This window comes from Hyaena hyaena, unplaced genomic scaffold (genome assembly GCF_003009895.1).
Source record: "Hyaena hyaena isolate Hyena2069 unplaced genomic scaffold, ASM300989v1 scaffold_90, whole genome shotgun sequence".
In the NCBI taxonomy this organism is placed as follows: Eukaryota; Metazoa; Chordata; class Mammalia; order Carnivora; family Hyaenidae; genus Hyaena; species Hyaena hyaena.
The window spans coordinates 1,662,438-1,679,998 of record NW_024080722.1 but is presented as its reverse complement, the minus strand read 5'-3'; the positions used below and the strand labels follow the sequence as shown (position 1 = coordinate 1,679,998).

General features: G+C 51.3%; 1 protein-coding gene across 9 annotated transcripts in view; it reads right to left on the bottom strand.

Moving 5' to 3' along the window:
• The window catches only part of CDK5RAP2 (CDK5 regulatory subunit associated protein 2), a 168,210-nt gene that overhangs the window by 39,633 nt on the left and 111,016 nt on the right, over nucleotides 1-17,561 (bottom strand). For 7 of the 9 annotated variants that reach the window (XM_039234624.1, XM_039234620.1, XM_039234621.1 and 4 more), the window contains 4 exons: nucleotides 13,081-13,312; nucleotides 9,352-9,474; nucleotides 4,556-5,132; nucleotides 2,266-2,498 (listed from right to left, as the gene is read on the bottom strand). In XM_039234624.1, the coding sequence (XP_039090555.1) occupies nucleotides 2,266-2,498; nucleotides 4,556-5,132; nucleotides 9,352-9,474; nucleotides 13,081-13,312 (1,165 nt within the window). The remainder of the gene's footprint in view (nucleotides 1-2,265; nucleotides 2,499-4,555; nucleotides 5,133-9,351; nucleotides 9,475-13,080; nucleotides 13,313-17,561) is intronic. The other 2 variants (XM_039234625.1, XM_039234626.1) reach the window with 1 other exon arrangement.

Here is a 17,561-nt window from a genome sequence, read left to right as displayed (position 1 = left end):
CCACACTGATAATAAATAAATAAGCAAGAAATATAGGAATAAAACGGGGAGATAAAGGGAGAGTTCATCCTTCTACAGATGCCATCTAATAAGAAATGAAGACGGAATGACAGCGTTAGAAAAAAATCACCAGGTTGCCAACCATCGTAGAAATTAATGACAGAGGCAAGGAACATCCAGTAAAACTCAAGTGCAAGTTTGAAGACGAACAAAGTATTTACAAGGTTACAAAGTACTTCCCGTTAATTACTTCTGTATTACACGGGGAAATGTTGTCAGTTAGAGTGGAGGAAACTGATATGTATCACCTTAACCAGGTGGTCAAAGTTGCTCTCACCAAACATGGGGCAAACGACGGCATGCGCCTCGTGACACGATACCATGAGAACACAATACTTATGCAGTACCCTTCCCCAAACCACAGAGTCTCATCTAATTTATCTAATCTAACTTAATCCTAATGAAAGAGATAATCCCAAACTGGGGCACTGGCCTGAACTCATCATGTAGGTCTGTGTCAGGAAGGACAAAGGGTGAAGAACTACCCCAGATTAAAGGAAACCAGAGAGATAGACAGCTAGATGTAACGTAGGGAGGGGGTCCTGGGTCAGAATCAGGAATAAAACTCGTAAAAGACATTATTCAATCAATTGGTGAAATTTTAGTATAGACTGTCTATGAGATGATAATACAGTGTCACGAATTTAACAGGGGTGTTGTGGCTGTATAAGAGACGGTCCTCGGTGTGAGGGGCCACACACATGGACACATCTGAGGGCAAAGGACAGGACACCATCAACCCATCCTCAGAGGGTTAGGGAAAGATAATAATCATAATCATAATAACGTGGGGCGCCTGGCTGGCTCAGTCGGCGGAGTGTGCAACTCTTGATCTCGGGGTTGTGAGTTCGAGCCCCGTGTTGGGTGCAGATTACTTAAAAATAAAATCTTAAAAAAAAAAAAAAGCAGGGGGGGGGACACCTGGGTGGCTCAGTTGGTTAAGCGTCCAACTCTTGATCTCAGCTCAGGTCTTGATCTCAGAAGCTTGAGTTCAAGCCCCGTACTGGGCTCCGTGCTGGGCATGAAGGCTACTTTATTAACATAACGTAAAATCTTAGAAAATAGCAATGATAATAATGTATGTGTGCACACATATGTATACATAGGTGTGTGCATATGTGTGTATATACAGATGGTCCCTGACTTACATGGTTCAGCTTACAGTTTTTAACTTCAGGATGGTGCGAAAGCAACAGGCAGCCAGTAGAGACTGTATTTCAAATGCTGAACTTTGATCTTTTCCTGGGCTCAGGCGATGCAGCATGATTCTCCCTGGTGGTGCTGGGCAGAGACGGTGAGCTGCGGCCCCCAGTCAGCCCCACCATCACGAGGGGAAATAACTGATAAAGCCATTCTGGACCCACACAGACATTCTGTAGAGCGTTCGGTATGTAACACGAGATACTCAACAATACGTTATAAAATGGGCTCCGTGGGAGATAGTGGTGCCCAGCGGTAGGGCACTGTACGTGCTCCGAGCACGCTTAAGGTGGGCTGGGCTACGCTATGGTGTTGGAAGGTTAGGGGTGTCATATGCGCTTTTCACTTATGATAGTTTAAACTCGTGACCAGTCTACTGGGATGCGACCCCATCACAAACCGAGGAAGATCTGAGTATCGTAGAGAGAGAAAATAACAAAGCAGATATGGCGAAACTAATGAAGCTGGGTAGAGTATCAAAGAATTCTTGTTCTAGTCTCAAAAACATTGCAAATGATTAAATGATTATTTTTTTATTTAAACACAACAGCATTTACTTAAGTGCCTAGCACAGAGCGAACTGTTTAGCAGAGGCTTTCTTTCATCCTGTTCTAACCACCTCTGACCCTTGAATAGCTTTTTTTTTTTTTTAACCGATAAATGTTGGGGGCTTTTTGTTTGCTTGTTTTGTCTGTTGCTGCCAACATTTAAAACTCATGAGTTCTTACCCTCTCCCCCCACCAAAAAAAAAACCCAATTCCCATCTTCTCTGGAAAATCTGGAGCAAGTATGCGGTGGGAGGGCGCGGCACCTCCTCACTGGCTTCCCTCGTGTACATCCCCAGTCGGACCCCGGAAGGGACAGCAGCCATGTGGCCCTGCTGCCCCCTCATCAGAGTAGAGGTAAGTACTGCCAGGGAAGTGGGTTTCTCCAGGGCCCCTGCGAAACAAGTCTTGGGTGGATCAATGCTGTGTTTCAAGACTCACAAGCCCTCGCCCTACTTACCGCTGAGAAACAGCTTTTCCAGCTTCTCGAGCAGCTCGGCGCACTGATTCAGCTGCTCCTGGAAGCCCTCGGCCACGTAGCGATCCACGTCGCTGGCCTGCAGCAACTCCTCAAACGCCTTAATCATGGTGCTCATATGTTGACGGTAAACGACACAGATGTCACGGCTGTCCTTAATCTGCTGTCTTTGAAGGGAGAGCTCCCTGGCTTGGGACTGAACTAATGAATTGTATCTGAGAAAAGGGGGGGGTGGGGGGGGCGGGGGGAGGAAAATGCTTGTACCACTTCAGAATTGCATTTTTGTGACCTTAACACTAATTGGAAAAATGACAGAGCACAATTTTTTAAAGCCCGCAGCTGTACAAGTACATATACTTCTAGAAAAACTGCAAGTGTGTAAGGTCACTCCTTCGATTTCAAAACAGCCCACAAACGCTGGAACAAAGGTTCTTCCGCGATATTTTTAAACTTATAAAGCCCCCAATTACAGTACAGACTGGCAGGAACTCAGGAGAACACTTAGTTCCCATAAACTCTTCAAAAATATTCTCCTGAATTACAGAAACAAGTGCTCCAAGGGTCAGAGGACCCACCACAAATTCTCACGAAGAAGAAAAAAGAAACTGTAATGCCGGAAAACAAAACCAGGACTCTCTCCTCTCCAAAGGTCAGGGGGCCAATCATAATCCTAACTATTTCTGGAGGGTCTATGACCTGTCAGTCACTGCATTAGGTGTTTTTATACGGTAAGTGCTCCTCCCCATCTTTCAACAAACGTCCCAACCTCCTTGTCTACAGCGAGGAAAGGGACTCCGAGATCGCAAAGTTAAATGAGGAAGGTTTTGGGCTCAAACACAGTCTGCTGTCAAAGCCCATGCTGCATCATACAATACTACCTCTCCTGACGCCAGATCGGTCTTTTCCCGTGCAAGCCCACCAGTACTTGGAGGCACGGAGAAAAGCCCAAGTTCAGGAAAATGTGGCTCATATACACGGTGGCCACGGTGACCCGGCCCCAGTGTGGCAAAGACGCTGACCCTTCAGTTCAATGTGTTCCCCTTCCCTGAAATGAGGACAGTGCACGGGCTGCTGACGGCCTTCGGTGGCGTGCAGGCAGGTACAGACCATGGGACACCAGCAGTGAAGGCGGGGCGGGCTTCAGGGGGAGGAAGATCATGGGCGGGGCCCGGGTAGGACGCAGCGGCTGGTGCACTGGCGACAGCTCTGAGCACCACCACCCGTCCCGGTGGGCAATCTGCTCCATCAGGGAAGCCTCTTGGAGGCGACTTCCTCATCCATATTTAGGAACACCACCTCTCCGGGTGATTTTGAGGATTAAATAAGAAAAGGGCCTACCCAGGGGTCTGTCACTACTGCCTTTCAATAGAATACAAGCTTCCTGGGGCGCCTGGGTGGCTCAGTCAGTTAAGTGATCAACTTTGGCTCAGGTCATGATCTCGCAGTTCGTGGGTTTGAGCCCCGCATCGTGCTCTGTGCTGGCAGCTATCTCAGAGCCTGGAGACTGTTTCGGATTCTGTGTCTCCCTCTCTCTCTGACCCTCCCTGCTCATGCTGTCTCTCTCTCTCTCCGAAATAAATAAAACATTAAAAAAAAAAAAAAAAAAGAATACAAGCTTCCTCCCATCTTGCTGTTTGCAAAGGCTTGAAAAAATTCACTCTGGCTCCTGACAATTTAGAATAACGTGTTTGTCTCAAATTAGTGACGAATGAAGGTCAACTTTGCAACGGATCGCTTTTTTGTCACATCTCATAAAGCAAAACTGTACATATCTATGCTCATAAAACATGACCTAAGAGTTCTTCTCTTTCAAGACAGGCTTATTTCTCTAAGACAACCTTAAAGAGTAAAGATAGGGAAAATATTTATATTCTTCCTACCCTGCCTAGAACATCAGTTTCAATCCCACAGTAAAAGCCAATAATGGGGTCCAGGTAACACTTCCATTCAGCAAACGGACCACGACTGCCCCTGTGGCTGGAACAATACCTTTTCCATGTTCCCAGCCCGATGAGGGCAAAATCTGTTCTGCCCATTCCAGAAGACACAACACGAGAAAGTGAATGGCCACCGCTCTCTGTGGCCTCGCGTTCACCTCTCCACCAGGCCTGCCTGCCCTAAACCCACCATCGAGCCTTCCCCAGCACACAACCCACGCCACTGCCATGCAGCATCCCCCCCACCCCCCCACCCCAGCTCATGGGCTCCGACCTAGCGGCAACCCAGGTGAACTGTACGTTTCCACAGTGGAAGAAGCAGAGGTGGGATGTACCTGGAGGGGGAGAGGTCTCTGAACTTATTCTGCAGGTTATGGATTCCACTGAAAAGTTCCATGTTCAAGTTCTGCTCCTTCTGCAGCTGACACTTCTGACCCAATAGCTGCTGTCGGAGGCTCCCCAGCAGCCCGCCGTCGGTCACCTCCAGGGGCAGCTGACGGAGGATCTTCATGTGTTTCACATAACGTACCTGGTGCAAACTTGAAAAGGTCATTTCTTCTTCATCAGCACTACCCTTGGGCTTGTTCAAGGCATCCTGGGCCCCTTCTGTCCCACACAAAACTGTGAAGATGGCCTCACTGCACTGGGAGTGCTTCTGAAGCTGAAATAAGAAATTCCGGTAGCCCTCAAGCTCAGCTTCCAAGTCACAGATTTTCTGTTTTAAGTGTTCCGTATCGCCTGAGGTGTCAACGTTCTCCGAATGGTGGGTCCCAATCACGCTGACTTCAGTGGAAAGCGGACTCTTAGAACTCAGGTAAGTAGTCACTGGGGTCGGGCCTGGAAATTCTTCAGAAAGATTCTCTTCGTGTGTTGGCAAGATGGCCAGGCCATCGGGCTTGGAAATTTCAGAGTCTGCAAATCAGACACATGTGTATCAGTAAGTACCTCCTTGGCTCAGATCCACCCCACCCCGGCCTTGTGCAGCCACAGCCCAACAAGCCTCTCTGACCCTAGTCCTGCCTCTTACCCTCTTCCTCAGAGCAACTATTCTGAAAAGTGAAGTTGAGCATGATAACCACCATCAGCCACCTCAAGTTCACTGATATCCCCAGTATCCGGAGGATCAAGCCCAAAAGCCCTCTTCTAGAGTCCCTCCATGATCTCGTTCTGGGCGAGCTTCCCAGGAATATCCCCTCTCACCCCCTATGGAGACTCCCTACTAAATTAACCAGAACTCCCTGCACATGCCAGGCCACTCTGTGCCTCCATGCTTTTGCACGTGCTGTTCCCTCTGCCTGGAAGATGCTTGGTCCTCTATGCCTACTCAACAAACTCCTACTCATCCTTCAACATCCAGATCTCATTCTCCTGCAAGCCCATCTTCACACTGCACAAAACAGTCACCCCCTTCCGCGCTCCCAGCGCACCTCTGCAGACTGCCCGGGACAAATGTGCCATGTGCAGGGCGCTAACCAAGGAACTACATCGGCTCGTTTATTTACCTACCTAGCACTTAGTTATCTGGAGCCCTCTCTCCCTCCTTCCCAGGAGGGACCGGCCTTCCACCTTCAGTTCCCAGTGCCTGCTACAGTACCGAGCCGAGACCAGAAGTCGGTGCAGTCCGACAGATAGCGGGGAGTGCGAGAAGTGCCATTAAAGAGCAGTAATTCTAAAACCCATCACTGATGGGAGTCTTCTTTTCATTTCCAAGTCTAACAGTTTCCAGGAGGTGCCACGATGCCCCCTGCAGTGAGCCGTTTCACTGATGCACGACCCTGCAGGGAAATGTTCCCTGACAGCTAGTTTAAATCTCCGGCTTGGCTAAGCACTGGAGCGGTGCTGTGGAAGGAGTGTGTAGCTCTGAAGCCAAAGGGCAGGGGGCTCACGCCCGGTTTTGCCACCTGCCAGCTACATGGCCTTAGGCAGGTAATCTAATGTCCCAGAGCCTCGGTTGTCCCCAGATGAGGTCTAGTCTAGGGTGCCTGCTATGAGGCCTCAAGCTCAGGCCCAGGTCCAGAGCTTCTAACCTCAATCACATACCACACTGCCCTCTGTCTGGGGAAACCTCAGCTCCAACAAGGGTTGCTGAATACTTGGGAGGCAGCAGAATACAGCAGAAAACCCATCTTCAAAATCCAACAGATCCGATTTCCCACTCTGGCTGTGCCACTTACCAGCTGCGTGACCTTAGGCAAGTTACTTAACCTCTCTGAGCCTCAGTAGCTTCACCCCCTCCACGGAAAGAACATCACTGAGGATCGCAGGGGACAGTATCGGCAAAACGCACCTTTCCCACAGTAGTGAGGGAACCCAGCTAATAATGACAGTCCCTGCTTCCCTGAAACTATGTGCAGATGGAAGAGGACGCCCGTCGCAGGAGGCGGGAGGCCAGCGAGCGGGGGCTGCAGACCACGGGGACATGGGGCCCGGGAGAGCTCTCAGGAGCAAAGGCGCACAAAAACCCTCTCCAGGCTGTATATTTCGATTTCTGGGTTCTGCAACTGTTCCTCGTGGCTGTAGCCCCTTCTTATCTCTCTGCTCACGATGCAAATACCACAGAATAGCTCTTTTTATTTTAGAAAGCAGCTGCTGCACGGCCTAAGGAAGCGTTCCTAGCATGGCATTTCTACCGTACAAAACGCGTGACAGTCACTAGTCTCCGCACTCTCACGTGAGGCATGTCATTCGTCTCTGCTCTCCAGGGTCTGGCCCCAGGCCTCGGGCAGAGACGGGACTCGGTAAGTAACAGCTGGCTGAATGAGTGTAAGAGACAGAGACGGAGGGAGAGACCTCAGTAGGTTGTGTTCCCAGGAATCACCTTCCAAGTCCAGGAAGTTTCTCTGCAACCTCATGGTGCTGGGATTTCACGGCAAGGAGCAATGTTCACTCAGGGGAATAATGAGCAGTTTTGATGATTTTTATTAAATAATCATGAGGCAGAGACGAACGTTAAGACCCACACAAATGTCCTCCGCGGTGCGGCCGCGGCCAGCTCTGCGGTTGAGCTACATGTGCTCACGCATCTCAGGAGGGTGGGGACAGTGCGCGTGCCCAGGCCAACACTTAACCCTCCGTTTCAGGCTTTGCACCTACAACACGACAACCTCACGCTCACACACTGGCATTCCTAACTCCGACTCTGGAAGTGCCCCCTGCTCTACAGCACCTTGAGATTCAGCGGCAGCGAGGACGTGGCTCCCGGGTGCCAGGGCCAGCACCCAGCATGTCTCGCAGCCCAGCACGGGCACCCACCGCAGTGCGGCTCTGCCGCTCCCGGCCAGTAGCTCTCGATGAAGGGCCACGGGCAGGTTTTTCATTGGAAATCACGGCATGGCGGGTGTGGGAGAGGGAGGGTTAAAGGCTGTAGAGTGTGGTGTGAACCCAAGGCTCAGCAAGGCCCCAGGACACGTAACTATGCCAGGACCTGGCCTACCACCGAGCGCCAAGCACCTTGCCTGTGCTGTCCATTTAGTCTTCACGACAACCCGGAGAGGTGTCACCAGTATCCCTGTTTCAGAGAAGAGGAACTCGAGGGTTAGAGAGGGTCAGGGCGGGCAAGCGGCACAGCCCCTCCATCCAAGCCTGGCCTCCTGTCTCCCGCCGCACCCACCTCTCCCAGAACTGGAGTCTCCCATAGCAGGGGTGCATGATCGGGGAGGGGCGTTCCTCAACCCTCAATGTGAAGGCCAATAACGTGTGGAATCAGACCAAAATCTGGGAGGCCAACTGCACCGTCTAAATAACTGAGCGATTCAGGAAGGCCTTTCCTGGAAAATGACATCTAAGCCGAGACCTAAAAGACAGGATCTCAGCTGGGCAACGACTGAAGGGGGTTAATTCAGGCAGGGAGGGCAACCATGCAACATTCTAGAAGCACATTCAGAAAAAGGAATGAAGTTCACTAATGATGGGGATTTGGGAGGGAAAAGGAAACTGCCAGTCAGCACAAAGCCTTTAGTAACCAACGGGCTATGAACAAGAAATCAAACGATGTCTCCAGGCCTATTTATTTGCATTAGAGGAAATAGTGCAGCTCTGGAACTTTATACAATTCCACTAAGGGTACTTTACTGCCTGGTAGAGCGGCTTTCTCCTCAAAGCCCACAACGCTCAGATGCCTTGTGACCAGGCATTTGGTGCACTGACGGGAGGCCCTGGGGAGGCAAACCCTGGGACGCAGCACCCCCTCCCCCGCCCAGAGACCATGTTCTCAAAGCCGCCCCATGACAAGTTTAGGATTCCTGAAGATAACTATTTCTTATGGAGCGAGTTAGGTCCAGATTAAAGGTGACTCCTTTTTTTAACAACGGCTGGGGGGGGGGGGGGGGGGGGGCGTCTGAACTCCAGTCACATTCAAAGCATTTGTTCATTTTGGCTGAATGGGAACATGAANCAAAGCCGCCCCATGACAAGTTTAGGATTCCTGAAGATAACTATTTCTTATGGAGCGAGTTAGGTCCAGATTAAAGGTGACTCCTTTTTTTAACAAGGGGGGGGGGGGGGGGGGGGGGGGGATGTAAGGTAAAGAGAAAAAATGTAAGCATTTGTTCATTTTGGCTGAATGGGAACATGAATATTCCTTTATCATCCTTTGTGACGATCTGTCTGCTTAGAACACTCCCTACTGCCAAGAGGAAACAGACACGACTCGCCTGGGGGGACCTCACTCTTGTCTCTGGACCTCTCCCACTGACATACCTGGCAAACCTCACAAAGCAGGAGTCGCTCAGGCTCTCCTCTCTCCCAGCCTCATGGGCAGCTGGGGCCCGGGGGGGCTCAGCTAAACTAACGCAGCCGGCACCGCACAGGGGTCTGCCTGCCTGCCTGCCTGCCGGGCTGCAGGGTCCCCAAGAACACGTCCTGTGCCCACTAGCACCCGGCCCACGGCCCGGGAGGACAGCGTGGCTGGCGGACTGGCAGGCTCGGCCACACGGTCCACCGCACCTCTGCTCGTCTATCTCCTCACCAGCTGGATGACCCCAGATCAACTCTTTCTAACAACCTCAGCTTCCTCATGTGACGTCCTATGGAGCCTGTTGCACGGCTTAGTGACAATTTGTCTCTATAATACACCCCAAGGAGGGCCTGGCACACGGAAGCTGCTCAACACACACGGGCGTTGAATTCTGACCGGACTCGTCGCTGGTGTGCTCATCGCCGTCCCCTTGCTGGTCTCTGCAGACACCGGGCACGCTTGTAATTCCCTTCTGCTCTCCTGGGCTGTCGTGGTAGGCTGCTCCCCCAAGGGGCTGGGCTACAGGCGTTCGTGAAGAGAAGGAAAAATAAATAAAACCATAGACTTGAAACTTAGCCAAGCAACTGAGAACACAAAGATACAATGGGGAAAATAAAAACACTGGGGAGGCAAAATGCAATTTATAAGATAAAATTAATCTATCGAGCTGCCATAACAGGACGTAAAAAGCATAAATATACTGCAGCTTGTCTGAAATGGTTTAAGTCCAGGCTCTCAAAAAACTGTGAGTGAGAAAATGAATTCTATAGACTCATGCCCACATTTCCTCCCGGAAGAGAGAGGCCTCGGGGTCTCCTGGGCACGTGTGAGGGAGGTACCTGGCTGAGGCTCCCTGTCTCAGCAAGAGAGGAAAACACTGGTAAGTGCGTACAGCAAGCTCGGGGCAAAGTGCCAGGGCCTCTGGTGGGCTGAGTCACCTTTGCCATAAAAATCTTCCCTCCCTGAAGTGCCCCCCACTTCCGCGGACAGGGGGTTCTCAGAGGCAGAGACAATCTCATTCCTCTGTGTCTCTGTGTCTCTCCTACACCCAGTGCATGAGGCTGGAACACAGCAGGTGCTCAGGGAACATCCACTGAACGCATGAGTCGATGGCTGTGTGGCTGGATGGAGAGAAAGTGGGAAAGGAGGGGGGAAGGAAAGAGCGGTACTGCCAATGCCCCCAATCATCCTGAAACCTCCACTACGGTGAACCCGAGAACCCAAAGATACATGGAAAACGCCACAGGCTACAGATCGTCAGAAAACCCACACGCAACGTATCACACACGAGGCTTTATGAAGCAGTAAAGGGCACAGGCTTCGAAATCAGGCAGTGGTTCAAATCTAGCTCCAGAAGTCAGTGCCAGTACGACTGTAGCCAAGTCACTTTCTCTCTGAAACCGTGGCCTCAACGACAAGCGGGGATAAGGACTGTTCCTGCCTCAAGGATGTGAAGCAGCAGCAATTAGATGGTGCATTTCAAGTGGGCAATGGGGCCGGATAAACAACAGGCACCTGTCTCATCACTGACACAGGAAGTCCACGACGCCCAGCCCCCCCGCCGGCCCTGGGCTGCCCTGACAATCCCCTCATCGGATGCAATCTCCAGCCCAGAGAGCAAACTGCTCAATGGCAAAATCCCAAACCGCCTCCATCTCCTCCCTCAACACGCACCTTGCCCCCTCGTCCTGAGGACCTGGGCAGCCCGACCCCGCCTCCCCAGGACTGGACGTTTCTTTCCCCTGTTCCCGTTATCACAGACCTGGCAGAGCGTAGGCGCCTTCACTCCTCACGGACCCTTCCAGATCATGATCTCTTCCCGAGATGCTCCAGCTCCACGGCTCACGCTGCCAGGCCATAGCAGTGACCACTCACCTTGCTGCAGCCCCCACAGTCCCAATCCATCGATTCCCTGAGACCCCCTGTCAATGTGGTCCCAACTGCCCTGCTTGTCCACATGGCCTTCCCGTAAAGCTCCTCACGGCTCCTGCCGTCTCGGTTCCCCTCCTCCATGGGCTCTCCGGAAGCCTTGCCATGCATGTCCAGCCACACCAGGGACGCAGCTCCCTTCAAGGTCACCGGGGACACCGTCCCGTGACGAAATCCTGAGGCCAATACTCCATCTTTGTCTTATCAACAATATGTGGCACAGCGAGCCTGCTCTTGACCTCGCTTCTGGATGCTTCCTCTCGAGGCTCCTTCCTGTCTCTCTGGCCCCTCCTTCTCTGTCCAGCTCTACTCACAAGAGTCCCCATCTCAGTTCTGGATCTGCTCCCCAGGCTCCAAGTCTCGGAGCTGCAAGTACCAGCAGTATGTTGGGATTTACTGAGTTTACAGCCCTAGCCCAGATCCGGCGCCAACTCCAGACTCCTGCGACTCCAAGCGTGACCTGACATCTCCACGGGGACGGTCAACGAGCGTCTCAAATCAGTCTAAAACCAGACGCCCGACACCCACTGGCGCCCACCTCCCCTGCGGCCCGGCCCGCCTCAGCGCAAGAGGACGCCATCATTTGATGGCACACATTACAGGTGATCCTTTACAGCACAGGTCGGCCTACTTCTCTCCAAGGGCCAAATACAGGGTATCTTAGCCTCTGTGAGCCACACGACCTCCACACAAGGACTCAGTGCTGCTCTCGAGCACCAAAGCAGTCACAGACACGATGCGAACGAAGGAGTGTTTCCATGTTCCGATAGAAACGGGCAGCGAGCAGGGCCCAAAGGCCGCACTTTGCCAACCCCTGCTTGAGAGCTGCAGTCGGGTCATGGGACTCTGCTGCTCCAAACCCTCCAGTACTTTCCGGTCTTACCTGAGTAGAAGACAAAGCCCTAGAACGACCCTGAGGGCCCACCTGATGCGCTGCCCCCTGACCTCTTGCCCTTCCTCACTCCGCGTCAGCCACAGAACTGGCCTTCTCGTTCATCCAACTTCCCAAAGTCAAAACAACATCAGGGCCTTTGCCCTTGCTCGCACACTTCCCAAGGCTGACTGACTATTCCGCTCACTTCCTGCTGGTTTCCACTCAAATGTCACCTCGTCAGGGAAGCTCATTCCACACACGGCAGCAAACTCCACCCCACTCCACGTTGCCTCAGCCCTGCCTTCTCTCTCCCCACCGCACCTGCCATCTCACACATGGTTTGCCTACTTGTCGGCTCACTGTCTTCCTCCCCACAACAGGAACGCAAGTATACACAGACCTTGGTCACCTGTTCCGTTCACCATCTCCCCAGGGCCCACAGCGGGGCCTGGCACACAGGAGGATTTAATCACTGGGCTTTGAATAGATAAATAAAAGACTGCTGCTGTTCTTGGTATTGGGTATTGCTATCATTTGCCTGAAGCACAAGTTCAAGATCAGGAGCGAGCGTGTATTTCTATGGGCTCATGAACCCTCCGAAAACGAGGCATGACCCACCCTGTGCACTAACCTACAATGCTCTGTGGTAACGGCTGTCCGCTTTCTTCAGATTCTCGAAGGGGTGGTGGCCCCAAACCACTGCCACTGCTTCAGCCTAGGGGACAGTACATCATATGCCCCCTCCGAGTCTATGCAGTCTAACTTGGACACATTTTAACCCAGGGGCTCTCTGTTTTGGGAGCTCCCGCAAGGGCAGAAACAACAGATTCAAAGTGGGCGAGGGGGCAGGTCACTTCTAGAGGAAGACATAAGGTCAACAATGGCTTGGAATTGGCCCTGAGGGACCCAAAGTGATGGAGCCTGAATGTTCTAGAAAAGCCTGCCACGAGGACTCTTGCTTACACACACGATGCCATATGCATGAGGCTTCCATAGACAAAACCAGAAAAAAAAAAACAAACCCAGATTCAAATCATTCCCCAGCCGGGGTACTCACACGCTCCCCCAGGGAAGGCCGCAGCGACCTGCGAGCACTGGCCAGTCCCCCCCCATGCGGACTCAGGAATAAAATGAAAACAACAGATTCATTTCCCTTATTGTGTTCCTTTGAGTGTATGTTTGTCAGGCGTCAAGATTAATCACTGTAATTCATAAAATTTACACTCAAGCTTACTGCAGCTCTAAACAGCAGGCTGACGCTTCGAGCAGCTCTATCGCTCATCGGTCTCGCTCACAGAGAACACATTTCTCCTGGCGCTCACCTTTCAGGAGTGTCTCGTCTGGCGCTGGCCTCCCCTCCATCATCGCTTCGGCCAGGATTAGCTTTTGCTGAAGTTGCCTGTTGCGGACCTTAAACTCCGTCAGCTCCCCCTGCAGCTCCAGGACCTGGCCCTGCAGCTGGGTCACCAGGTCCTGGGGGGCGGGCGGCCGACTCACATCTCCTGCTGGCTGGGACGCTCTCCTCAGGATGGGCAAGCGGGACCTCCTGGCGTCCTGAAGAGACACATGGAGGGGACAATGAGTACACGTCCACTGGTCACGCAGGCAACACATTCTCACGCCGACCTCGTAAAGCAGGATTCAAGCCGGCTGTCCACACTTCTGGTTCCTATAATGGCATCATCTATGCTTATCCCCCGGTCTACAGAATTTGTGTCTTGGCAGGTCCCTCCTCTGACTGGCCTCTGCCAAGCTTTTCCCCGTCGACACCCGCTTGGCCCTGGCCCACCGTCTCTGCGGACATGCAGATGCTCAATACATGGCAGTCCTTTCCTCAACACGATCTTCTAAGAAACATTTTCTTGCTCCTTCTCTATTTCCTCCCCCCGCCCTCATTGCTCGGTCTAAGCCGATCTGCCTCCTGCCCCTGCTAGTACACCAGAACCACCCCCCACTGGAGTCCTCTGTGGCTACTGAGTCACCGATCCCAGGGCTACTGCCCGGGCTCAGTGCTCCCAAGCTGCCTTGCGTAGACACCTTCACTGCCACCGGCCAGCCCAGCGCTCAGCTCCTCACATGCCCCACCCGAGTCCCCGCACCAAAGCCACGTGGCTTCAACGCTCTCGGTGAATCGCACCACCATCCCCTCACGGCGCATCCTCATCAAACTGCCCTTTACGCTCGTCACCCACTCTCCCCCCTTGCCGGGCTCCACTGGTCCCTGCCCCCAGGTCCTCTCGGAGGCCTCCTGGCTCTCTTCGTCCCCCACCAACCCCAAGATGCGGCTGGCGCTCACCTCGTCATGGCAACGCACCTCCCGAGCGCCCTTGGCCTTTCGAGTCCACTCTCCACCGGCAGCAGGCAAGGCGAATCTACCATCCCTCGCCTCTGCTTAAGACCATCCTAACACTTCCCTTTTCCCTTAGGACAAAGGGCAAAATCCTTACCACAGCCTCCATGCTGCCCAAGTCACTGCCCCCCTCCTGCCTCCCTATGCCCACACTCTCACCTTCTAACAGTTCCTCAGTGTCTGTGTTCCTTCAGGCCCAGGGCCGTGGCCTACACTGCCTCCTGTGTCTACAACACTCTTCTTGCCCCACCCCCCACCCCTCGCATAATCCCAATGCGTTCTTTAGCACCCAGCTCATGTCTTCCTCGGGAGAATGGGCCTTGATTTCCAAGGCCAGGTCAGGACTCTCTGCTAAGGGCACTCACTGCCTCCTACACTGGTACCATTAAAACTAAATGCCTGTGCGATTACTTGTCTATCGTCCGCACTGGCTGACAAGCTCTGGGGCTCAGGAACTCTGCATTTCTTGGTCATACTCCTTCCGCAGCTTTCAGCACAAGAACACGGTAGGTACTCAACAACTATTTGTGACATGAACATACAAACAATAATTTAAGAGGCCAAATGGGGGTGACTTTTGAGTGTGGGGAATTTTAAATATATTCAAAAGCTGGGGAAAGGGACCAAAATTAGAATATTTAAGTACTATTATAATTCAATAATAAAAAACACAAATAATTCAATTGAAGATGGGCAAAGGATCTGGTAGACATCTCTCAAAAGGACATGGAGTTATGGCCAAAAACACACAGAAAGATGCTCAATATCATTAGTTATCGGGGACATGTACCAAATCACAGGGACATATTGCCACTCCTAACCCACTAGGACAGCTGATAATCCAAATAATAACAAGTGTTGGGAAGGATGTGGAAAAACTAGAACCATCATGTTTCTGGTGAAAACGTAAACTAGGAGCAGCCGCTTTAGAAAACAGTCTGGTGACTTCTCAAAAGGTTAAACAGAGGGGCGCCTGGGTGGCTCAGTGGTTAAGTGTCCGACTTCGGCTCAGGTCATTATCACACAGTTCATGGGTTTGAGCCCCATACCGGGCTCTGTGCTGACACCTCAGAGCCTGGAGCCTGCTTTGGATTCTGGGTCTCCCTCTTTTTCTGCCCCTCCCCTGCTCACACTGTCTCTCTCTCAAAAATAAACAAACATATAAAAAAATTTTTTTAAAAGGTTAAACAGAAGACACAGAGCTACTACCTGACCCGCAATTCCACTCCTAGGTATTCACCCTGGAGAAATGAAAACACATGTACGCACAAACACTTGTAGTAAATGAATGTTCACAGCAGCATTATTCATAATACCTGAAAAGTAGAAAGAGCTCAAATGTCCATCAACTGATGAATGGATAAATTAAATGTGTTCTATCCATACAATGGACTACTATCTGGCAATAAAAAGAAACTGAAGCACTATAGACTACAGCACGGATGCACCTCGAAAACATTATGCTAAGTGGAAGTAGTCACCAAACATGACATATTGTGTGAGTCCGTTTATATGAAATATTGAGGACAGACGAATAAAGGCAGAAACAGAACAGTGGCGGCCTACAGCTCGGGCAGATGGGGGGGAATGGAAAATGACCACTAATGGGTCAGGGTTTCTTTTCGGATAATGAACATGCTCTAAAATTGATTATGGTAATGGTTCCACAACTCTCCAGATGTACAAAAACAACAAAACAAAGCAGTACACTATATACTTTAAGTGGGTTAACTGTATGATATGTGGATTATGCCTCAATGAAGCTACTATTCTTTTTAATTTTTTAAGTGGAAGAGAAGGAACCTGAGAGGAAAACAGGAAATACTCAGGATCCTGGGAATGCTGAAATCAGCAGCGTCTCCCAAGGACAAGGGAGGAAGGAGCCCTGCTTGCCCGTTCCAGGATGCGAAATGCTTTTAAGCACATTCTCCCACAGTCCGCAGGCGAGCTCTGCATTCCCAGGGCTCACAGGCTACCTAACAGCAGTTATCGGGCCTATTTTCCAGACAAAGAACTGAGATGCCAAACCACCCATCCAGTGTCATATGACACGCAGGGTAGAGACGTGGACCTCGCAGCAGCTCTTCGGCCTCTACTGCTCAGTCAAGGAAAGTGAGACTCTCTATCCTGAAATTCCAGGGGGAGAGAACGGGTTCAAGGACGAGAACAGTCTGAGGTGGTGAAGGGGACCAGTTGGGAGGAAGTGCGTGCCTCGTCAAAGGGGACTGGAAAATAACAGTCTCTGCTTGGTCCTCAGTCTCCACCGATCTCTATTCTTAGATCCAAAGCTGTGTGTCATACGGCAGGAGAAAAGATATCTGCAAGCGCACAAATGCCAAAGCCAATTTCAGGCTGGAAGACTGCCGTCAGTCAACCTAACGCGGCTTCTAAAATAACGCCGCACAAAATGCTACCTTATGGGCGCTGAGCGGAGTCCCACCTACCACCTCATTACAGATGTCAGAGCGGGACCCCTCACCCGGGGGCGGAGGCAGGGCAGGAACGCTCCCACACCGCGCTTGGCCCGCACGCACACCGCCACGTACGAGGCTCCAGCGGGCACCCACCACACACTTCCTCGTGTCGCTGCTACACCAGCCTCAGCTTCTAATTCACACCCGTAACCTCCGAGCTGCCGAGAAAGGTAAGCAATCCGGGGCACGTGTGCAGTGGTGATGAGAGGGCGCCTCCCTTCCTGAGAAAGGCATGCTCAGAGTGTCCCCGCCTGCCTCCAAAGCTGGGCCTCGGCCTGCGTCCCACAAGTCCTCCCAACAGCCGACTCTCTCTGGACAATTTTCTGAGCTTGTATTTCTTCATGTGTAAAATGCGGGGAAGGCCCACCTAGCTCATATGCTTCCTGAGAAGATTAAATGTGACGGTCTAGAATTTCTAGCACAATCCTGGCATGAACACAAGACGCTAAAAAACAAACCCGGTTGCCTTCCTTTTGAAGAAACGCGTAAGAAGGAGAACTCCAAATAAAAACAAACGACAACAACTAAAAACATTGTTTTTAAATATATTCAGGGAAATTAATAAATTCATTCAATTTTGCGATTTTCCTGCACAAAGGAGGCCATCCCCCACATAAACTGGGAGGAAAAAAAACTACCTGGGTTTTCCTAACATTCAGGTACAAACTAAGAGGGCCGGGGGCAGATGAGAGTGTTTCCATTCCAGCCAAATTGCACGAATTTGCATCTGGAGTACCGTTAATATAATGCGGTGTCTTTTTTTTTTTTCTTTACTGATATCTTTAGAAAACCCTTTTCTAGAAATTACAGTTTTGGTGCATAATTTAAAACAATCAAAAGCAATTTTGCTAATGATATAGCTAACTCCCTGTGGTATGCACAAAAGCAGTAATTTAGTGGTCAGAAAATAAACTTACTTCCCCATTCTGATGCCACGAAGCAGTGTGTACAGCTGGTTTCTCAGATACAAAACACCCGT